This window comes from Bubalus kerabau, chromosome 22, assembly GCF_029407905.1.
Source record: "Bubalus kerabau isolate K-KA32 ecotype Philippines breed swamp buffalo chromosome 22, PCC_UOA_SB_1v2, whole genome shotgun sequence".
Lineage (NCBI taxonomy): Eukaryota > Metazoa > Chordata > Mammalia > Artiodactyla > Bovidae > Bubalus > Bubalus kerabau.
The window spans coordinates 53,143,722-53,159,302 of NC_073645.1; the positions used below are offsets into that span (position 1 = coordinate 53,143,722).

Genomic DNA, 15,581 nt, shown 5'->3' on the forward strand with positions numbered 1-15,581 from the left:
GGGCAGGCAGCCCCCCCTCAAGCGGCCAGCCCCTCTGGGGTGCCCTGGCCTCCATGCCCAGCCTCAGCCCCACTTTGAACCTGGGCCTCTCGGGCACCGTGCTGGACTGGGCAGCCCCGGGAAGGTCCACCCAGTGGTCCCCCTGCTCAAGTTGGTTTGGTCACTGAGGCCTCAGCGCTGGACTCCTTGGGCTGCACTGAGACCAGCATTCACTGCACCAGCGTCCCCTTCCCCAAGGACAGACAAGGCAGTCAGGGGGCCAGGCCACACCCGCAGGCCGGCCACTGACTGAGGAAACAGGCACGCTGTCCCTTAGGGCCTCAAAATGCACCTGAGATGTGCACACTCACTCACACAAAATACGTCTTTCCACACAACTCCCGGCCTCCCCCGCCCAGTTCCCGCCTCTGACATCACCAGGTCTCCGCCCAGAACCTCTGGGGGTTGGCACCACCACCGGGCGTCCTGTGGCGCTGCCTGCCTCCAGACCTGGGCTCCCCAGTGCCCCGGGGCCCCAGGTGGGCTCCCCACTCTGGGCGAGGGGGGCCCGTGAGCTGCTCCAGCCTGGAGCGTTCTGGTCCCGGCTGTTTTCAGGGTGCTGCCCCTGCCCCCCAGCAGGCCGCACCTCCACCCCAACCCGACAGCAGCCTTGGGGTTTCTGGGACAGGAGATGGGCATCCTCCCCAGGCCAAGGACCAGAGCTCCAGGAGACTCCAGCCCGGTAGGAACGCCCCGGGTCACGGACGAGCGTTCTCTGCCCGCAGCAGGCATGGAACACGCAAACCAGCTGACACCAAGCGGTTCTCATGTTGTTTTTCTCAGAGGTGGAAACTGTACAGAAACACGGCAGAAACGACCAGAATGCGCGTCTATAACACACTCTTCAGGCCCATGCCCCTCCCCCATGATGGATAAGAACCGGGAGGACCCCGGGCACCAGCGGCAGGGTCAGCGGGGGCGGGCTATGTACAGCGGGTGGGGCAGGACCCCAGAGGCCCCCGGGAGAGCCTGGGCAGGGGCTGTGGCCCCCTCCACCGTCACACGGGAGGCACCCACCCTCTGTGCCCCCTGTTCTTAGCCACATTGGCAGCCTCTTGACACCACATGCCCCTGAGGGCCAGAGGGCAGACCCGGCAGTCAGACCATCCGGTGCCGTCCAGCTGGGTGCCTGGAGCCGCCGGCCTGGGCTGGGGCCTGGGCCTGGATGCGCTGCGCAGCTCCCTGGGAAAGTTGACGCTGGGCCTCCCGCCACCCCGTCCCTCTGGGAGTTCCGGGTCTCCGACGGGGCCTGAGCTGACACCGCGGCCAGTGCGCAGGGGCGGCCTAGCTGCTCCCGGCTGAGGGGCAGATGGCACTGCAGGCGGGCAGGGCTGGGCGCACGCCCTCGCTGTCCACCGAGGCCTCCACCGCATCCCTGGGCTCGGGCGTGGGGTCCTGGCTCCGTTTCAGCCTGCGGAGACACATGGGGGCTTTATGCAGCCTCGCCAGCAGCCCAGGACGTGGCTCGCTGGCCCAGGGCCTGTCCAGGGACTCCCAGGGTGCACCCCCTCAGGAGCGTAGCCTGGGGCTCCACACAGACCACTCCTGGGCATGTCCACCTGGGCAGAAGCCCCTCTGGCCACACTGGCTCAGCGGGGCTTGCAGGCACATGGGGCATCCAGCCGGCCCCTCTGCGGGCTCTTCATGGCCCTTGGGCTCGGGGCAGTAGGCTGGTGGGTCTCAGCTGGTTTCCAGCCAGAAGCTAAAAGGAGGCAGGTCAGGAATTCTGGAACAAAGTCTTGGCCAAGTCCTGTTACCACCCAGGCCTTGACCTCCAGGGTGGTGGCCAGTGTCCTAAACCAGGGTCCCTATGTCATCCTGGACCCTAGGGCAGGACAGAGCAGCAGTGAACCCTGTTCGGCTTTTAGATCAAGGCTGCCGCCTCCAGGAAGTCCTCTGCATCTCATCCGGCCCCTCCTCCCCTGGGCCCCACAGCACTGGGCCTCCCTGCTCCACCACAGCAGGTGGCCCAGCGCTTTGAGGCCTGCCGTATCTCCCTGCCCGCGAGCCCCGTCCCTCCTGCCTGGCCCCTGAGTGGCTGAGTGAGGGTTTCAGGTTGATGTAACAGCTGGGGCCCCTCACCTGGGTGGTGCGCCCAGGGTCTGCCCCGGAGACTCTGCCCGTTGGTGGAAAATGCCCAAACTTAGCCCTTAAAGTGCCGAGGAGCCCCTCCCCCACAAGCCTGCACGGGGCCCTCCCCCCACCCACCCCCCAGGGCTGCTGCTTGGACTTCCTGAGGAGGGCAGGGGTCAGGCTTCCGAGTCCCACTGAGGCCATGTGCCCACTGCGGCCAGAAAGCCTTGGCTCCACTCCCCAAACTCCTCTCTGCCCCCGTGACCGGCCCCCAACATGCACACTCACTTCTCTCTGTTAAAAATCACAAAGTCCTGCTGGATGGCATCGAGGCAGTCCTGAAGGTAGTCATTCTCCTGTTAGTCAGAAAGACACACGAGTGGGCGCCTGTCAGCGTCCCTCACGTCCCGCAGGGAGGTTCCTGGGCATCCCCGGTCTGCTACTCCCGTGTGCCTGCCTTCTCCAGCCCTGGCTCTCTGAGGAGCCCACCCTGCCCCAGGCAACCAGAGCGCACAGGGGCGGGGGTCTCCCGGTGACCCCCATTTAGCCACTGACAGAGGGACGCCCGACCCCCGTCTCGGGGCGGCCGCAGGGTCTGCAGAGCCAGACTCGTCCAGAAGCCACACTGGGCCACTCCTCCACACCCCCCCACACACACACACACACTGGGTTCTCCTGGTCACTGGACCCTGGTCACAAACCCAGCTGAGGCTCTGCTTCCAGGACCTGCTTAAGAAGGTGGGCGGCAGGGGTGGTCTCAAGAAGCAGAGCCTCAGGCTGGGGACTGGAGTAAGTCCCACAATGGCCAGATCCAAGGCGTGTCATAGGTCCCTGGCATGCGAAACCCTGGTTACTGAGACCCTTGCCTCAGGAGTGTCGGGAGAGGGTGCGGGTGGTGGGTTTGCCCTGGGACCGTGGGTCTGGGTGGTTGAGGTTGGCCCCTGGGACTGTGGGTCTGGGGGGTGGAGGTTGGCCCCTGGGACCGTGGGTCTGGGGGTCGAGGTTGGCCCCTGGGTGTCCAAGCCTCAGACTCAGGGCTGCCAGATGGTAGCCCAAGGCGCAGCGTGGAGACGCCCTGCCTGGCAGCCCGGACAGCTCACGGGAGACCAGGCCGAGATGTCCAAGCCACAGAACTTAAGAGGGCTGGACTCAGCCATGAAGTTTCCTGCATCCAGCTGAGGCTCTGATAGGGGAGGAGTAGGCCTCGGACGTGGGAGGGGCCCGAGAGGATGCTAGTGGGCGGGTTAGCCTGATGCCCCACACTCCTGAGCCTGAGGGAGGGCCTCACCCCAGCCACAGAAGAGGGACCCCTCCCACTTCTGCAGATGAAACAGCACTCGCCCCCACACCCTGCCCCACCGGCTCTGCAGCCACGCGTAGCCCCAGCAGGCAGGCACTGGACCTGCTGGGGAGGGAGGCACTGGTTGCCCAGAGGGCAGGACAGGCCTGGGAGGGGCTGGACAGGGGGAGTCTGCCCTGCACAACTTGGGGGTAACTCCCTGCAGGAGCCCTGGCATGAGTGCGTCCTAATACACTGCAATTTGGAAACCTGAAAGAAAGGGCAGCCCAAGTGAAGCGGTCAGAAGGTTCAGAATGGCCTTAGAAGAATGCTGGGATGGGATCAAAGGCTTAGAAATGTGGGCAGCTGGAGCGGCCAGCACACTCAAGAGTAAAGACCCACGGACCCCCCAGATAACCGCATTCTTCTGGAGGGCCCGAGGGACGCACCTTCCAGCCAGGAGACGAGCGAGCTGGTGGGGACACGGTGCCCTGGGGAAGCCCTGTGGTTCCCGTGTAGTTCAGGAGGATCTGCTCCAGGACAGTGTCCCCCAAAGGCCATGATGGGATCCTGGACAGCGGCAGCCTTGACCTCACCTAACTCAGCCACCCTTAAGGGGGTGTAACCATGGAAACAGGCCTCCAGGCTGGAGAGGCAAGCAGGCCACCCTGACCCCTGGGATGCTGAGAGTATCCAACCGATCACGGTGCTTTCAGGGTCAGAGGTGGATGGCCAGTGCTCACACACACGTGCCTGTGTGCACGCACACACTCAGATTGTGCGTGCGTGAGCACCAGGCTGACGGCCACCTGGATGGAGAGTTGCAATTCTTTCCCTCATTTCCAGATCTCAGACCTGGACCTGTGGGCTGAGGAGGGGCAGGCTCTTGGTCAGGAAGGCCCGAGCAAGTGTACATGCCACAACGCTCCAGTCCTTCCCAAAGGCACCCGCGACCACCTCCCTGCGCATCTGCACATGGGAGAGGGCAAACGCCCGGCTGTTTAGAGGGCTGCCGAATACGGTGTGAGCTGATACCTGGCCCACGTCCGTCTTACAGTGGACCCCCTAAGGGGCCCACAGCCCACCAGGGGCTGCTTCTCCCCCTGGCAGCTGTATGCATAACTAAGAAGGATGTATTAATATTTGGCATCTGGCTGAATTCTCTTAGTTCCTTGACCTGTGGAGTAGCAGCTAATAACATTATCATGGAAAAGCCCAGTGAAAGCTCCTGAAACTAGCGTCTCCCAAAAGCAGCTTAGATAGGAAATAACAAACAAACCCACATCCAGAGCGCAATGGCAGTGCGAAGCACCACCGTCAAGGACTTTGGAGTCTTTGTGTTTATCTGTGGGGATCTGGGGGCTTCAAGCAGTGTTCAAGAAGCTGCCTGCCAATGTAGGAGACACAAGAGATATGGGTTCGATCCCTGGGTCAGGAAGAGTCCCCAGAGGAGGCGATATCAACCCACGCCAGTCTTCTTCCCTCAGAATCCCATGGACAGAGGAACCTGGTGGGCTACATCCATGGGGTCAAAGAGTCGGACATGACTGAGGGACTAAGCACAGCACAACGTGGATCCGAGGATGATACTCCTGTTGTTTTTCCATTTAATTCATGAGCCTGGCCTGCGGAGATCAGCTGGCTTGTGGCAGGAGGGGGAGAAGGGACAGATCTCAACCCAGTGGTGGGCCAGGTGCCGCTATGGAGCGTGATTCGGGCCCTCCCAGAGCTGATCGACAGGGCTGCCGGCTGCGGCATACGGCCCTGACCTCAGGGCTTTCCTCCCGACGCCCGTAGCACAGAGGGCGGGCGCTATTCTGCACTCACCGAGGAGGACTGAGTATCGAGCCGGCCCCCAGCTACCACGTCTGGAGTCTCTTGACTTGAGAGGGGTGTGAAAGCGACACACAGCAGAGAGGGCCTTTCCAATTTTGACCTGGACCTTTTCCGGGCTGACGACACGGGATCCGATCCTCCGATGCGATGCTGGGCGGCATTCGTGGCTGCTGGTCAGCCCCGCGACCCCGAGGGTGAGCAACTGAGGCGCTGACGCCCACCCTGGGCCCAGACGCGCCCTTTTTCACTTTCAGTATTTGTAAGTCAACACTGAGTTATAAGAGAGGCTCTGTGCCGGACGACTGCCGACTGGGCACTGACCTGAGTGCTCTGAGCCCGTATAGGGCAAGACAGGCTGAGCGGTGATGTTCAGGAGGTGAGGGGGAGTAAACGCAAAGTGACTTAGGACTTTTCAACTTGAACGAGGTCATCAACCCTGACAGAGCTGATGATGACTGGACAGGGGCACAGACTCCGGCCTGAGTCAGCGCTGGACTGAAGACAAGGGCTACTCAGAGGCGGGGGCGAGGTCAAGGCAGGAGGTGACCCCAGATGCCCGGAGACCAAGGGAGGCGCAGGATGCGGGTGAAGGGGAGCGAGGCTGGGGCGGGCGACGGGCGCAGAGGGACTGGCCGCCGTCCGGGGGTCGGTGGGCGGGGAGGAGCTGGGCTCCGTCTCGCACCCTCCCTCGCCCAGGCTCTCCCAGGACGAGAGGAGAATCGGCCCAAGGAGCCGCTCGGAGGGCGGAGCGGCATCAGAGGCGGACGGACTGTGTGGGCAGCGACGCGCCCCAGGGCCCCGCCTTCCCGAGGTGCGTGCTGTGCGCATGTGCTGTCAGCCGGGGCTCTGGGGCGTGGCCCGTCCAGCTCTGGAGCCCCTCTCCTCCTAGCGGCACACGTGGGTGGTCCCATGGCCTGCTAGGGCGTTTGGAGCCTTTGCCATGCAGACTCAGGAGGCTACAGAAACGCATGACCCTCTGGGGCTCCTTGCTGATGACTGCCAGGCACAGGGCATAACCCACACTCAGGTCCCTGCAGGTCAGGCCGCTCTCCCTGGACTCCGTTGAAACCCAGCCTTGCTTCCCCCCAACACCCCACCCCCTAACCACTGTGCCAGTGGTTGCTCCCTGCACACAGTCCTCGGGGCAGACACCCGCGGGCCCTACCAATGCCAGTGCCCACAGCACCTGACCGCAGATGTCACCCAAGGTGGGCAGAGACAGGGCCCGGGCATGCAGACCAGGTGCCAATGCTTAACTTTGTCGCAAATGACCTGCTGAGCAACTCAGACAGAATTCTTAAGCCCTTCAGAATGCCCTGGGGATGCAAGGGACCCATAGGAGCTGAAATATCTTGCAAAATTAGAACAGTCTGGAGGACCCACACTTGCTGACCCAAGACCTCACCAGAGCCCCAGTCGTCAAGGCAGGGGGGACCCGGCAGGACAGACACACGGATCCGTGGGCTAGACGTGCAAGTCCACAAACTGGCCCCTCCATTCATGGTCAATTCATCTTTGAAAATGATGCCAAGCAATTCAATGGGGGAAAGATGAGCCCAAACAGCAGTTGGACGACGCATGTCCACATGCAAAACAGTCAGGCTGGGCCCTACCTGACACTGTGCATCAAACTAACTGTAAATGGACCCGAGCCTCAAGCATAAGGGAGAAGACTACAGAACACTTAGAGCAAAGCACAAGGGGACGTCTCTGTGAGCTCAGGTGGTGCAGTGGCGCCCTAGCAATGACGCCAAAAGCACGCAAGGAAAGAAACGCAGACGGGGCTTCATCAGAACCGGAGACGCTGCTGCAGACGGTGCCGACCCGAGCGGAGAAAGCCCTCAGGCCGGAAGAAGATGTTTAAGATCATCTTCCTAAGGCACTTGTGTGCAGAAATGTAAATAAATCACACTTATCAGTCAACAATAAAAAGTGGAAAAAAGGAGTGTTGATTTCAACTCCTTCACATAAAGAACTGTAAGCCATCACTCCCAGTCTGACAGCAAGAAGAAAAGAAGAGCCAGGACTTCTGTGATGGTCCAGTGGTTAAGAATCCACCTTCTGATGAGGGAATGCAGGTCAGAATCCTGGTCGGGAACTAAGATCCCACATGCCACATGCTGCAACAAATCAGTGTTGTAGCTAAGACCCCACGGTGACAAAGTGTTAATCATCCGACTCTGCGCGGCCCCACGGACTAGTCCGCCAGGCTCCTCTGTCCATGGAATTCCCAGGTAAGAAGACCGGAATGGGTTGCCATGCCTTCCTCCAGGGGATCATCCCAACCCAGGCATGAAACCCTAGTATTCTGCATTGCAGGCAGATTCTGTACCATTGAGGCACCAGGTAAGTTTAAGACCCAATAGGAATTCCCTGGTGGCTCAGATGGTAGAGTCTGCCTACAGTGTGGGAGACCTGGGTTTGATCCCTGGGTCGGGAAGATCCCCTGGGGAAGGAAATGGCAGCCCACTCCAGTATTCTGACCTGGAGAATCCCATGAACAGAGGAGCCTGGTGGGCTACAGTCCATGGGGTTTCAAAGAGTTACACAACTGAGCGACTTCAGGTCAATTCCTAGAGCCATAATAAATAAACAAAGCTGGACCAGCTTGCAGTGCCCTCGCCGGACACCAGGGGCCGCCGTCAGCAGCCCACGGAAAGGGGAGGGGATGGGAGCCCACCTACCTGTTCCCTGAGGAGCCAAGGCTTCCAGGGAGGCCCCTGCACCGAGGAGGAGCTGGCGCCCATCTCTGCCCAGGACCCGGGCATGGGGCCGCACAGGGTCCCCCAGGCATGAGAGCCGCTCCCCAGGGTGTCCTCATAGGCTCCGCTGGGCCCAGGGGCAGGGGGACGGTGGCGGGCTTACAGTGTCGCCGCTGTGACCCCGCCATCCACTCCTGCAGCCCTAGCTGTCTTGGGAACACCAGCCGGATCCTGGGAACAGGCCCAAGCTGGATCCTCTGCTCCCGGGGGGAACCCCTACTTCCAAGGGCAGGACTGCGGGGGCTGCGGCACGTTACACCACGGCCCCACGGTGGGGTCCTGACCCCATTCCTGGGAATGTGAGACGAAGTCTCCAGATGCCACCGATCAAGTGCATGGGGTGCTCACCCTGGACTCGGGGTCCCACCCAGTGTGAGCGATGTCCTCATGAGAAGAGGCAGACAGATGTACACGTGTGCACGCACACACACACACACACATGCACTCACACGCCTGCAAGCAGACACACGCACATGTGCGTGCACACGTATGCACACGCATACACATACAGAAGCACACAGACATGCCCACACAGATGTACACACACATATGTGCACATACAGACATGCACACGAGTGTACTCCCACACAAACACATGCATTCACACACACGAACACACACACACGAGTACACTCACACATATGCACACGCATGTGCACACACACAAGTGCAGTCACACACAAACACATACACAGGAGTGCACAGACACATGGACACACATGGACACACACATGTGCACGGATGCATACAAACACATGAGTGTACTCACACGCAAACACACACAGAGGTGCACTGGCATGCATGCACATACACATGGGTGTGTACACATGCAAACACACAGATACACTCAAACACATGCACACAAACACATACACACACGAGTGCGCACACACATATGCACACACACAAGTGCACACACACGCAGGGAAATGACCCCGAGACCACGGAGGCAGAGCCTGGCCCCATATGACCCTCCAGAGCTGGGCAGGCAGGAGGGCCTCTGTCCCCCACCACGGAGGAGGGGTTGAGGGGCCAGAGCAGAGGCGGCTGGGGGCCGGGCTGCACTCACCGACGGGCAGCTGTCCCTGCTGCTGTCCCGGGACCTGCTCTTGGCCAGACGCTTCTTCTTCTTGTGCAGCGGCCGCGACTCCAGGATCATCTCCTCCAGCTCGAAGGTGGGGTCGCAGTGCAGGCGGCCTTTCTGTGGAAGATGGCACTGAGCTGGTGCCCAGCCGCCCTCGCCCGCCCTGGCCACCCGAGGCCCGTGGGCTTACGTTGGGCACGAAGCCAGGCTCCACCTTCTTCTCGCTCAGCTCGGCCCACAGCACGCCAGCCAGAGCAGGGGCCGCCCGCATGTCCTGCAGGCTGGACACTCGGTGCTTGGGGTTCACAGTGAGCAGCTGGAACAAGGCTCTGGTCAGCAGCCCCGGCACAGGTCTCGTCTCCCCAGACCCACCAGCAGGCAGCGGCTGCAGCCCGGCTCACTGCTCTCGGTCACCGGCCCAGCGTTGCAACAGGATGGGACTAACGCTCACGGGCCCAGGGCGGCCCTGCAGGACTGGCGACCATCACAGCCGCCCCTTCCAGGGGGAGTACCAGAGACCTGGCCGAGGTTTCCCCAGCAAGGCGTGTGGATCCTCCCCACCCCCACCTGGGCCTGTGGGGGAACGGTGCCCCTTGGAGCCACCTGGGCCGGTGTGGACACAGCGGCATGTGGTGAAGGCTGGTTAAGAGCCCCTCTCGGGGGTGGGAGGCCTCCAGGTGCTTGGCCACACTGCCAGGACCAGGGTCTCCGGGCACCGGCCAGGACCTGCCCCCTGGGCCACGCGTGTCCAGCACGCCCCTCCTCGCTTGTCCTGAGGCCTCTGGGCACAGTGCGTTTGAGGCACACCGCTCTGAGGACGGAGCTGGCTGGCCGGCCGGGGGGCGACCCGGCCCAGCCCTGGACCCCGGGAGCCGAACGCCAGAGGCAGCACCACCGCCTCAGGTCTCTACGGGCTGCGTCCCCGGGACTGCTGCAGACATGTGCTCGCAGCCCGGGACAGGCAGGGGGGTCTGGGGTCTTCTCTGCTTGCTTCTGGTAAGGGGGCTGGCCAGGCCATTGGCAGTGGACAGTGGCTGCCTACCTCCAACAGGACAAGCCGGGCCTGAGCGGGACCAGGCCCTGGCCGCCTCCCCGACACACGCTGGGGTGACCTGCCCTGAGCTGGGGCGTCAGTGACAGAAGAAACGCGAGGCTTCGATTAGGTAATAAGGACTGACAGCCGCGCCAGCGCTCACACAGGCCGAGCTGCTACAAGATGAGGAGCCCGGGGCCAGGCCAGGCGGGCAGCCAGGGCAGAGATGGACACGCGGCCCAGGATGCAGGAATTGGCCCCCTGTGTCCAGCCAGCCTCGCCAGGCTGCCCGCCCCATCCCCCGAGTCCGGCCCACTCACACTCCAGGCTGCCTGCCCCAACCTCCGTGTCTGCACCCCCACCCTCCATGTCCAGCCCACCCCACAAGTCCAGCCGGCCCGCCCAGCCCCCCGAGTCCGGCCCACTCATGCTCCGGGCTGCCCGTCCCCCCCCACACCCCCTCCATGTCCGGCCGGCCCGCACTCTGGGCAGGCCGGGCACTCACCTTGCGTAGCAGGGCTACCGTCTCCTTGGACCAGGCGGACACATACTGGACACTCACGGTGCTGAACAACTGCACCAGCGACTCGACGGCGCTGCTCGAGTGGACGTCGTAGGGCCTCTGGGCAGGGGAGGCGGGGCTGCAGCAGGCACCTCCCCCAACTCGAGGGCACCCCACCCCACCCCTAACCTCATCCCAGGGCGGCCCCAGGGAAGAGCCCGGGAAGCCTGCACCTCAGCCAGGGAAGCGACCAGAGAGGCTGCCCGCAGGCTGGGGGAGCACAGCGCCCGGTACCTCCCCTAACAGAGGACTTGGCCCCAGGGCACCAGCTGCAGCGGGCAGAGGGGGCGGCCATCTGAGGGTGCTGTGCCTTGGGGGTCCCCACGAGGGAATGGGAAGGGCAGCTGGGGGCCTGACGAGGCTCTAGCCTCCTGGGCTCCAGGACTCGCTGAGATGTGGCCACTGCAGGGAGGGCAGGGGGACCCACCGCCTAGAAACCTCAAGGGAAGCTCGGGGGTGGGGTGCAGCCCTGCGGGACGGTCCTCTGCCCACCCAACCCCCTCCAGCATGCTGCCTCGCTAACAGGGAACGTGGACATCCCTGAGCCCTGGGGATGGGGGCAGCCTCAGCTCTGGGCCACCCTGGGAGGTCTGGGGTCCTGGCCTTCAGGTCACAGGAGCTCCATACCCATCCTCGCAGCAGCTCGTAGGCCATCACCCCCACCGACCACCAGTCCACCTCAAAGGAGTAGCCAGTCCCACCGTTGACGAAAGACTGGAAGATCTCCGGAGCTTTCCAGGAAGGCAAGAGCAGCTGAGCATCCCCAAACGGCAGTCCCCATGATCCCAACCCCCGTGACCCCGACCCCCGTGACCCCAGCTCCTGAGGACCACAGGCCCAGTGACCACAGGGCCCATGACCCCAGCCCCCGGCGACTGGAGGCCTTATGACCCCAGGCCCTGGTAACCCAGCCCCCAAGGACCACAGGTCCAGGGCTGGAACCTTGGCCAGGACCAGAGACCAGGCTGTGGCCACAGCTGGACTGAGAAGCAGCCCTCAGTGGTCAACCTGTCCTTTTCAACAGGCTGCTTGGTTCAATTCCAGGTCCGTAGCCTGACGAGGGAGGTGAGTGTGCATGCTAAGTCACTTCAGTCGTGTCTGACTCTCCACGACCCCATGGACTGCAGCCCGCCAGGCTCCTCTGTCCTTGGGATTCTCCAGGCAAGAATACTGGAGTGGGTTGCTGTACCCTCCCCCAGGGGATCTTCCTGACCCAGGGATCGAACCCGTGTCTCTTATGTCTCCTGCATTGGGAGGCAGGTTCTTTACCACTAGCACCACCTGGGAAGCCCCTGGCAGAGCGCTCTCTCGTTATCAGACCCACAGCGCACGTCCATCACTTAGAGTCCCCTGCACAGGTCAAGCAGCCTGACCCATCACCTGCTGCTGCAGCTTTAGGGAAGGGACCCGACCCCCCCAGTCACAGGTCGGGGTGGGAGGCCAGCTGGCAGGCTGGCGGGGGTGTGCGGGCCGGGCGGGATAAGCTCACCCATGTACGGCTTGGTCCCGGCCAGTGCGGTCGCCCTCTCGCCGTCCTTTATGATGGTGGCGATGTTGAAGTCGGTCAGGTGTGCGTGTCCTGTGAGGAAAGAAGACAGCGTGAGTATCAGAGGGGGACGTGTCCTGCAGGTGGGGCACCCCTCCTGAGGCTTTGGCCACTCACAGCCATGGCTCACCTCGCTCATCCAGGAGAATGTTGTCGGGCTTCACATCTCTGTGGAAGGAGCAGGGAGCGGGGAGGTGAGGCCAGAAATCCCGGCGGGGCAGGGGGTTCCCACGAGCGGGACCCCAGGAACCCAGCCCCTCCTCTGCCGGGGCCACAGTGGGAGAGCACCCAGCACTGGTCGGGGAGGGTGCCGGAGCCCAGAACACAGAAGCAGAGCCCGCTCGCCTGGACCCCTGGTGAGGGCCTTGCAGAGCCCCGGGTCTGCCCGTGGCTGAGCTTGGCCTCCCGACCTCTTGACACTCAGTCGGGAAGCGTTCGTGCCCGAACCATGACCAGATCAGCGTCCCCAGGAAGAGCTGCAGAAATCATGTGTGCCGCACTTTATACCTCATGGGATTTTGTGTTTTGTCCTGTGGACGCAGCTCTACCTTCCTCGTTTATCAGCCTTCAGATGCTGAAACTAATTTGAATCTGCCAGGGACATGACAGATGGGAACCAGGGCACCAGCGGGGCGGGGGCAGGAATCCTGCACTTATCAGAGCAGGTGAAGGCGGCCTCTCGCCAAGGAAGGCACCGGCGCCCCGTGCCCGGCCTCACCTGCTCAGACATGACCCGCCCCAGGGGGGCCTCATACGTGCAGCTGAGGGGCTGGCCGGGAGCCAGCGCTTGTGGGCCCGGGTGCCACACGTGGGGCAGGCGTGCGGGCAAGGGCAGGGCAGAGCACGAGGCGCCCAGGGGGTCCTGTGGGACGGCTGCCCCCCGACAGGCGTGCACGCACCTGTGGATGATGTGCTGACCGCGCAGGTAGTCGAGGGCCAGCGCCATCTCGCAGATGTACAGCCGCACCGTGTCCTCCGAGAACTGCACGTTCTGCTGCAGGTGGTAGCGCAGATCCCCCCCCAGCAGCAGGTCCACCACCATGAACATGTCCTCCTCGTCCTGGAAGGAGTACCTGAGGGCGCGGGGCGCCTGCACTCGCTCGGCGGGACGACCAGAGCCACGGCCCCGCCGCCACATCTGACCAGCCCCCCGCACGAGGGCCCTGAACCCAAGGCTGTGCCCACTGGACACTCCCAGTGACGGTGACAGAGACGAGAGTGGTGGTGGTGGCGGTGATGATGGTGGTGGTGGTGGGGTTGGCGGTGGTCCGTGCGTGCGTGCGTGTGTGCGTGGTGTCACCTGGACGGCTGCTGGCCCTGGGGGCGCTGTGAGGGGGCAGGGTGGGGGGCAGACGCCTGGGGCAGGAGAGGCCCCCCCGGCCGCTCACCAGAGGTTCACCAGGAAGACATGCTCTATCTCCTGCAGGATCTCCAGCTCCCGGAACACGTTGCGGACCTCGTCCCGCTCGATGCATTGCTGCTTGTTCATGTACTTCATGGCGTACATCTTCTCTGTGTCCCGCTTCTGCACGATGCACACCTGGGGGCAGAGGGCGCATCACCCCGCCGCCGGCCCGGCAGCTCAGCAGGCGCGACGGAAACCGCCGGACTCTCTGCCTCTGGAGGGACGCATCTCCTCAGACCGCAGCTGAGCACCCGGCCCATCACAAAGCCCCTCACCCTGGGGGCCGGGCTGCAGCACGTGGATCTGGGGACACGGTCCGGTCCACGCAGAAGGGAACATGACGCCGGGAGGGGCTGCAGCTCAGGACGCACGGGCGGGGGCGAGAGGGAGACTCGCCCCTCCAGTCTCCAAGGGAGCACAGCCCTGCAGGGCCCTTGATTTCAGCCCAGATAAACTGAGGCTGGGGCTCTGGCCCTCAGCAGTGCAAGAATAAACGTGTGCCGTCTCAAGCACTCAGCGTGTGCTCACTTGTTACAGCAGCCACTAGAAGTGAACGTGGCCACCCAGTGCTCCAGGCGCCCTGAGGGACCCAGACAGGGGCGGGTTACCAGACAGCGCCGTCCACTCTGCCACGAAACACCGCCTTCCAAGGGCCAGGGCCGTCTGTCACCGAGCCTTCCGGGCCCTGCTGGAAGCCAGGCCGGGAGAGAAGCCTGGGCAGGTGGCCACACCCCAAGGCTCCTAGAGGTCCTTCCTACCCAGGAGAACACCCATCTGAGGACAATGAGTCTTTCTGAATCTTTCCTCTCATTTCAGCAAAGTGGTCCCTTGGGAAAGCTGGGGCGCTCTCCCTGGCAGCTGCCCTGGCGTGGTGACACCCACCTGGATCTGCCTGGGGACAGCACAGACCTAACTTCAAGTGCTTTCCTCTCTGGGCCTCTGTGTTCCCAGCCCAGCCTGAGAATGTCACCCAGGAACACAGACTGACAGGCAGCAGACAGGGACCTGGCCCTGTGTGGTTCCATGACTGTGTTGGATAGAGTGCAGCCACGCCAACTGGAAGCCAGATCACCAGAGGGGCAGGTGGGCTGCTAACGGGGGCTTCTGACCGAGGTCACGGGAGAGGGACCCCAGAGCTTCAGTGGACAAAGGCCCATTCCGTGACCGTCAGCCTGGCCGAGCCCCCGGGAGCTCTGAAGACCAGAGCCCCACCCCTGGGGCTGGTGTCCATGCTCCTGAGGATTCTCCCGGGCAGCCAAAAGAGCTGCCCCACCCCAGCTGCAGGGAAGGCCCCTGGGCCCTTTCAAGTGTGAAACACCAGCCCGTCCCACCCTCGGCCTGGAGCTGGGGGCCCTGGGGGACTGGCAGTGCCTTCACAGGCCGCCAACCAGGGCACGAGTCTGGCCCTGCGGTGCAGACGTGAGCCAGAAACACAAGTGAAACCCTGACACTGCTTAGAGGCCGGGCCCCGGCTCCTTGTCGGACTGAGGCAGAAACACCACATCCTAGAATAACATCAGACCCTGCTCTGGCCACCGGCCAGCTCCTGATCACACAGGCCAGCCACGCCATGCCACCACTCGGTGGACACCATGCCCAAGGGCTGTGGGTGCGGCCAGGCGGCACCTCCATCATCGAGCGGGGCTCACGCCCCCGGACCCGCCGCTCAGCCTGATCGTTTGGGTGCAGTGAGATTCTTGAACCAGAGATCCCCCAGCTGCCCACTGGTGGCCTGGGGACTGAAGGGGGCCTCTGGGGACTGAGGTCTGTGGACCTCAGGGGGCCTCTGTGGACCTAGAGGGCGCTTCTGGGCTGCTCTTGGCCTCAGCATCTTCCGCCCTGCCTGGTGAGGGGCCCTGCACCCCACGGGGCCAGAAGGGCCCGTGTGCTGAGTACCAAGCCTGCCCCAAGAGCAGGAGGCGGTGGAGGGCACGTGGGGCTGCCACGTGGGAGGGGCAGGAA

General features: G+C 63.2%; 1 protein-coding gene across 1 annotated transcript in view; it reads right to left on the minus strand.

Moving 5' to 3' along the window:
• Positions 1–802: 802 nt before the first annotated feature.
• STK32C (serine/threonine kinase 32C) overlaps positions 803–15,581 on the minus strand; it is a 71,830-nt gene continuing 57,051 nt past the window's right edge. The window contains exons 3-12 of the mRNA XM_055560024.1: positions 13,603–13,754; positions 13,114–13,287; positions 12,345–12,382; positions 12,158–12,247; positions 11,296–11,399; positions 10,612–10,728; positions 9,264–9,389; positions 9,059–9,190; positions 2,401–2,468; positions 803–1,450 (exon numbers count right to left, since the gene is read on the minus strand). Coding sequence (XP_055415999.1) covers positions 1,324–1,450; positions 2,401–2,468; positions 9,059–9,190; positions 9,264–9,389; positions 10,612–10,728; positions 11,296–11,399; positions 12,158–12,247; positions 12,345–12,382; positions 13,114–13,287; positions 13,603–13,754 — 1,128 coding nt within the window. The 3' untranslated portion in view covers positions 803–1,323. The remainder of the gene's footprint in view (positions 1,451–2,400; positions 2,469–9,058; positions 9,191–9,263; positions 9,390–10,611; positions 10,729–11,295; positions 11,400–12,157; positions 12,248–12,344; positions 12,383–13,113; positions 13,288–13,602; positions 13,755–15,581) is intronic.